Source organism: Botryllus schlosseri, chromosome 12 (genome assembly GCF_051294905.1).
Source record: "Botryllus schlosseri isolate E-star chromosome 12, Bs_hap1, whole genome shotgun sequence".
Taxonomy (NCBI): Eukaryota; Metazoa; Chordata; class Ascidiacea; order Stolidobranchia; family Styelidae; genus Botryllus; species Botryllus schlosseri.
In genome coordinates this window covers 20,933,196-20,940,649 of record NC_137247.1, presented here as the reverse complement: position 1 = coordinate 20,940,649, position 7,454 = coordinate 20,933,196, and the positions used below count along the sequence as shown (strand labels likewise).

The 7,454-nt window shown below is 40.6% G+C and overlaps 1 protein-coding gene across 2 annotated transcripts in view; it reads right to left on the bottom strand.

Moving 5' to 3' along the window:
* Positions 1-7,454, bottom strand: part of LOC145451661 (uncharacterized) — a 32,586-nt gene continuing 25,132 nt past the window's right edge. For both annotated transcript variants that reach the window (XM_080329878.1, XM_080329876.1), the window contains one exon: positions 1-657. In XM_080329878.1, the coding sequence (XP_080186004.1) occupies positions 421-657 (237 nt within the window). In that variant the 3' untranslated portion in view covers positions 1-420. The remainder of the gene's footprint in view (positions 658-7,454) is intronic.

Below are 7,454 nucleotides of genomic sequence, written 5' to 3'. Positions count from 1 at the left end.
CCTTTCAATTTGGCACGAATGTACATTTTTACAATCATATTTCGAGCAATGAAGTAAAATTGTTCAATGATTTCAGAATCCGATAAAAACTACATAGCGGATATTCAGTTATGCCAGCAGGAAACAAATAAACATTTAGCATGTTATTCTCGGCGCTTTCTGCGTGCAGTGTATTTTATGCTGCTATACTGAAAGAAATTCGCTTGCCAAGTGGGCCAACATAAAATATACAATTATAGATATCAAGCTCCGATCTGCACACTCGTTGTATCCAAGGAGTCATTCACCTCTTTCATTTTCTTGAAACACCTGTTTGACTGGGGGAGTAGCCTATATACCAACCGATAACATCATTGCAAAATATTTCAGGTATATGATATACTTCCATATCAACACTCCGTCCAATGTACTGCGCAATATTTACCAGAGATAAATATTTAATACGAAAGCAATAAATATGGCGACCAGAGCTGTTACGACATATGCTTCTTTCCTCATCCTGACGTATATCGGCAAAGCCCACATTGACGTGGCTAGTTGTCCTTGCTTGTTCTCGTGCGGAAACGGTGCATCAGGGACCTCTTCCCCGAGAAAAGCGCACAAGGTTCCCCAGCCATCGCTGAAGTTAAAATGCAGCAATCTGTCTTTTCCGCATCGCTGTCAAATTTTTATACATTTTTTATGTTTCAACACTAACAACATAAATTTGGCGCAGGGTCAAGATTAAGTTAACCGTGTTGAAAATTTATTTTATGCAGATTTCAACCTATATCCGGATTTTGAAGCGATAGAGATATCGCCGATAGGATATATTCTGTCGATAAATCCGATATTTTCTGCCAATATCATAATGGAACATATCAACTAGAACAAGGGTTGAAACCTTTTTTGCTCATATACTACTATTATTAGTAAAAACATAACGAATGATCCATTAAAGTTTAACTGATCATGGTTGTCAATGACTTTCGCCCAGCCGATACGTGCTACTTGTCTCTGCTGATCAAATAGGTCATTACTCCGGTCTGCACCTTATATATCCTACCATGTAAGCTCTGCGACCGACTAAAATAGCGTCGTCATCCACTTGTTCGAAGCCCTGAGCTATACAGCTTCCAATTGGTGGCAATAGTTGAAAGATATATCAGATAGAAGCTTCTCTATTAGGTATTTACAGTTAAACGTAGGCCGAAAAAGAATTCAGGGAGTAGCCTAGCAAGCACAACGTTTCAATTTTTTGATCAGTTGCTACCATCGTTTAATTTTTTTCTATCTTCTTTATTTTAACTAAACATTTTTACAGCCCGACTGTTCGGAGTCAAGTGTACCTGTTTGATGCTGGTGTGATCAGACTAGATGACCTTCACGGTCTTATCGATCATTCCTATCTAATACCGAATACTGTGCATGCATATTTTCTGTACCATCATCACTGCCGTTTGTTATGTATTTTGGTTGGATGAAAATAAAGACTCTCTCTCACCAGGAAGTAAACTTTTCTGGTTCAGTATTGAAAACTCTATCGTTTCGGACGATTATAGCAGTGGTGCATCGTTCGATCTCTAAATTTATTTTCCATTCATGACCTTGCTGCATATTGCGCTGGAATTAGATATGTCTGGCATGATATGTCTGTATCTACATAATCAACGCATGTACGTTTGAGTTGTGCATGGATATGATGCAATTTTGTCATGTATGCTATATACAAAATACACACGACGCCTAAACGACACCCCCTGATATTCTATGCATGTGTACGCTGTAAGGAATCGTTTCAAGCATCGTGCCAGATAAACTAAGCGGATTTGTGACACGTGGTACAATAGAATATCTTCCGCTATGCGTTTATCGCCATATTACGGTAATATAAAATTTCGTGGTTCATAACTTAATTTGCCAGGATAAATCCAGAAGTTAGTACAAGCCCAACAATAACTCGAAGTAACGTGAAAATACAAGCTTTTCAAAGACCGAGTGTTTCACTTTCACTAGTCTGGTATTTGTGTCTGCATCAATGTCGTGTAGATGCCAAACGGAAAAGTACCCTCACAGGCCTGCCCTTGTCAATACATAAAGAGAGAGAGAGAGAGAGAGTTTATATTGCAATTTTTTGGAACTTTTGCTATTTTTCATGCTACTTTTTACCCCAACTTTTATCAAGTATTGCGCAAAATGTAAAGGCGTGATTTAAAAAACATGCTATCAAACTATTGATCTCTGATTTGCTCAACAAAGAGCGAAATGATGGATTAGCTGCATCTCAACCTTATCTATGACGCAATGGCTCGCACGCCAGAAGCTCAAAAACAACACCCAAGCACGACAGTGCCTCAACTATATATAAGAACATCACTTGATTTATCCACTGATGTTTAAATTTGATGTCTTTTTCCCCTTCGACGGACGCCAGAGCGAGACCGCGGATAATTACATTTTATTGCGGGGTCACCATTTCAGTCTATGGATTTTGTTAAAGTCGCCAACACTGAGTTTTGCTGCTATGCATTCGGTAAAGTTTGCACACCTAGGGGTTCTGGTGTGTAGTATTTGACTTGTTTTATAATTTGTCGCTTTGCTGTTTGGCTTTTTGCTGAAGATTAATTCCGCACTGTGTTATCTTCTTGCTGCGTACCGGCAAAACAGGTAATTTTCAGCGGCCGTCCGTGAAATGGGAAAGTACCAAATATGACAGCTCTGCAGGGGCAGATAGCGAAATGCTGTCATGTAAGTTTCGAACCTAAAGTACATAAAAATGTATCCATGATCGATTGAATAGCGAAGAAAGAAACGAAACAAGCAGAGAGCCTGCAAATTACACTTGTCGAGCATCTCGTACGCTGATATTTCTAAAAAATTACAAATGCAACTTTTCACTGCAATTTTTACTAAAATTAAATGCAGCTTTCCCACGATTTGTGTGCAACAAAAACTTTTCCTAGTCATTACAATCACTATGGTAGTGATAATACAAGATTAAAAGTAAGGCTGAGCACAATGCTTCGAGTATTAAATTTAATGATTCGAGACGAGTATAGTAAAAGACCATTTTTCGAGTGCTGAAATTATACGCTCTTCGCAGCTGAAATTTAATTTATCAACGAGAAGCAAAATTACGATACTATTTTCCACTCTGGTAGCGTAGCCTTGAAACCATGATTGGCCGTATCGCAGCGTACAGAACATAGTAAAACGCTAAGAACGTTGCTAGAATCATCACATTTCCGAAGTCATGATCATCCCACAGCATTGTTACAAAGTGCAATGGAATCGGTATGGTCGAAAAATAACAAATTTATCTTTAATGTGATGGATAACAGGCATAATATTGTTCTTGGTCGCATAATAGGTACATATATCTGAACTTTATCAAAATTAATTCAGTTATGACGTCATAGTCAGTGATACTCGAATACTCGACTCGACTCGAAGCCAAATACGTGATTCAGAATCGAATCACTCAGGTACTCGACTTTGCCCAGCCCTAATTAAAAGGAAACAAACTAATGTACAATTGTCTAGCCATATGCTATTGTTACTCACAGACAATACTCTGGCGTTGTGTTGGCGATAACGTTTGATCAGAACTTCCTGATTAGAGAAGTCGTACTTGCAAAAAATTCCCCATCCTTTCATACTGTGGACGACTCGTGCTGAAAATCGAAATAATCGTACAAAGTTTTAAATCAGATATCACAATCATCTTTTTGCGTTACATAGGCTTGTTCACGGTATGACTGATTAATCGATCGTGTATGTTGCCGCGCGGTACTTAGGACAGGTTTGGACTGGGCATATCTACTTTACGCGTTTCTGGTGCGACTTATAATTATATTACTAAGCGATGGACAAGATTCTGCATTTTTTGATGTAAATTTGGTGGGTAGGTCTATATGTATATTGGAGAAGTCTTTTTTGAGAAACTGCAAGTTTAATTAAACAAATGAGCAAATAATTCAGTGGTTCTTTACCGATGTTGACGGTAACTTCTGGGGTTCCGCCAGAAAATCTCGCGGGTTCCCTTAAGTTCATGCTCAACCCATACGTACAGGACCGGAACTGCCGCACTTCAACACCCCCCCCCCCCATTGGGGGGCGAGCTCGAAAGGGGACCAAAATTATTTCGTTAATTAACATGAATTATGAAGTATTTTTTTCAAAATTATGCAACTTTTTTCCGATTTAGTGTTTCCAAATATCTTTATTACTGGGTATTCTTAACCGAGAAAAAATACACATGATTTATAGAAATGGGCATTTCGGCGTCGGCCAGCACCGCACCACGACGCACCAGGACATTGGAGTTTTAGGCCATCTAACATGCGACTCCGAGAAGTGTGACAGAACGATCGGCAGCGAGAAGACCTTGGCAGAAATGGACTGACCTTACGCCGGCTGAAAACTTCGATACATAATACATAAATGTTTAATTATCCATAGGCGCTAGATGTCTGGGACATATTATTTGCCAGTGAAGAAATAAGAATTTGAAATCGAGTGCGTCTTTTAGTTTAGTTTACTTTTGAGCGATTATTTTCCAAGACACCTCACTCAGCTGGGCTCCTCATCGCTGGCTTCACTGCATATGCAGTGCCGTACCAGTGCCGCGCCAAAAAGTCGGCAATACAGACGAAGATATACGGGCGCATGAATAACGAGGGAGAACGATGGTGAAAGAGTGCGAGCGTGAAAAGTCGCCCGGAAGATGACGAAAAATCAAAGACAATGAAATGCTACAAATCCTACTGTCGTGGCGCACATGGCCTAACTAGGCCAAAAGCGCCACTGTTGTTGTGTCAATAAAACAAACAAACAAACCTCACTCAGCTCCATAAATCTGATAGAGAGAAGGTAAAATATGGATAGCAATGCATATGCAATTCCCGATCATATTGACCGATTCAATGATGAATTTTAGAAAATTATCACGTAAGCTGACTCACTAAACAGTATAACAAATCTCACTTATATGTAGCGACAAAACACGGAGCCTGATGGGGGTTGTGCAGCTGTGGATCATACCACTACGCTATCTGGCCACACATGTTGATGCATAGTTTTGTTTTGTTTTATTGGCACATCATTGGCACTTATCACAGCGAGCATTTGGTGTTTCCAGTGGATTCTTAGTACATGTTGATAACGACTGATAGAATTATTTTTGAACTAACCAAGTCGATCGAAGTGATGACGCAGACGTATTCCTGTGGGAGTTAATAGGTAACAAAATGTGACATCCAAGTTTTGTTCTGTTTAGGTATCTCCTTAGACATGCTTCGGTACCATGTAATCTCGTCCTTTCTTGTCGTGAGAATGACCTGTAAATTGAAATTCAGAGGTGTGATAGTAATTTGTTATTCGAAGTAGCCTTGCTGTCAACTAATAACATGTGACTTTGTCACAGCCTTGCGACGACCTGCAGACCATTTTATTCAAATCTCGTACCTTTGCGTTAGGGAATGCCTATAGGATATTTCTTCCCAGTAATAAAACGCGGGGGATCCGGTGACAACATCGATGTCTTTGTACATTTCGTATAATTGCTCTTTCCGGCTTCCGTACTTGAGTATAGTCTTCCATTCATTGTAGTGATTGTAGGCGTGATGGTCGAAATCGGCTACACTGTACCCCAATACGTCGAAACATTTATGAAGTGTCTTCGTTCCGCATTTGGACACGCTTGCTATGATTACTTTCATAGCGACTCGGTCTGATAATAATGGCTTTCAAATAAATCTACAGCGTTACTATTTAACGCCAATGAAAAGACAATATTTTTCATCAGACGTAATAGAGATGGAACAGGTAAGAATTTCATGTTCGAGGATTTTCCCATAGCATAAGTTCATGGCAATATCTGTGCAGTATTTTATCGCATGTTCTTGCATGGACGTGACATACAAAAGCTCATAATGTTCTGCTAGGAAGTAGCAGCAGTAGCACCGCAGTAGGTAGGCTAATATAGAAACACTCTTCCTTCCATCATAGCATTCAAATGTTGGTCGTATGCGAATGGTATCATTTGATTCCTCCGCAACTGTGTTCTCTAACACTTTTTACATGTCAAGTGCAAGCTGGAAGAATAACTGTTCTCTGCTTCTGTGTGGGGTTTTGAATTTTAAGCTATTAGGCCTGCTACCACATAACTGGCATGCCGTATCTCGTTTGTACTTCCGGCTGCGCTTCCATACTATTTCACAACATTTGTTTGATGAGAAACTCTCTCCGCTACCGTATCGTCGATGTTATTAACCATAGCATCGAATTCACCAATCACGATCGTCACTAACGAATACAGAGGCGAAGAGGCGTATACACTATATATGCCAAACGGATTTCCACGCAGATCTTTTGGCGCGCCTGAGGACAGCAATACCTCAATGGATATAATGACAGTCACCCGGAATTTAATTATAGTCCTAACAAACCGGGATAATAACCTCGGCGGCGGGAAATTTGATAACTGATAAAATTAGATCAACTTTACTTCTGAACTCACAAATTCATCCGTGTAACACAGTGGTTCTTAACTTTGCCTCCAGCGCCCCCCAAGGGGCGCTGGCGATTTTGAAGGGGGCGGAAACGCTCAGGGGGCAAAATGGGGGGCGCTGGGCTCAGGGGGGCGGTGTGGGGGCGCTGGAGAAAAAAGGCTTCGCATTAGATGATATGGTGGTAGGACATATCCTTAATGAGTCTTCAGAGCAAATTAACACCGAAAACTTCGTTATATATAGCCTACAAAAGACATATAGGTTTAATTGTCCATGGGCGCCTACATGACTGGCACCGAATGTTCCTGTCTTGGCAATCTGAACCCAGAATAGGAATCCCATCTGGCGGGGATAAATTATATGCCAGTGAAGAAATACCAATTTGAAATCGTGTGCGTCTTTTAGTTTAGTACGATTGGGCGACAGGGATATCTAAAACTAGATTTTCCTGTTGGGCGATATCCCTGTTGGGCGATTCTATATTTTTTGATATATAGCAGACAGGACATCACGAAATAACATCATGCAACGAAGTCATACCAACGGGTTCGCCCGCCCGAATATGTTTAAATATTAGTTACAGCTTTCAAGACACCTCACAATGTTTGCTCTGCGTTTTGATGAGTCTGCGCACACTCAACAACTCACTGCGCAGGCCCCAGGACAACAGTGCGTAACGACTAAAAAGGTCATAACTTCGGATTTGTTGTGCGCAACGTAGATTTTCTGTTCGCAAAGACCGTGTCAGCACTGCGTACGTGCGCAGCTTAGAGGGAACATTGCACCTCGATCAGCTCTACCGGTAAATCTGGTAACGTGAGCAGAGAGGACAAGGAATTGATAGCAATATATATGCAATTCCCGATCTTACTGACCGATTTTATCATGAATTAACGTAAGTTTTCGCGCTTCGCACTGGCTCGCTAAACAGTACAGCTGATTTCATGGCAAAAGCGAAAAACG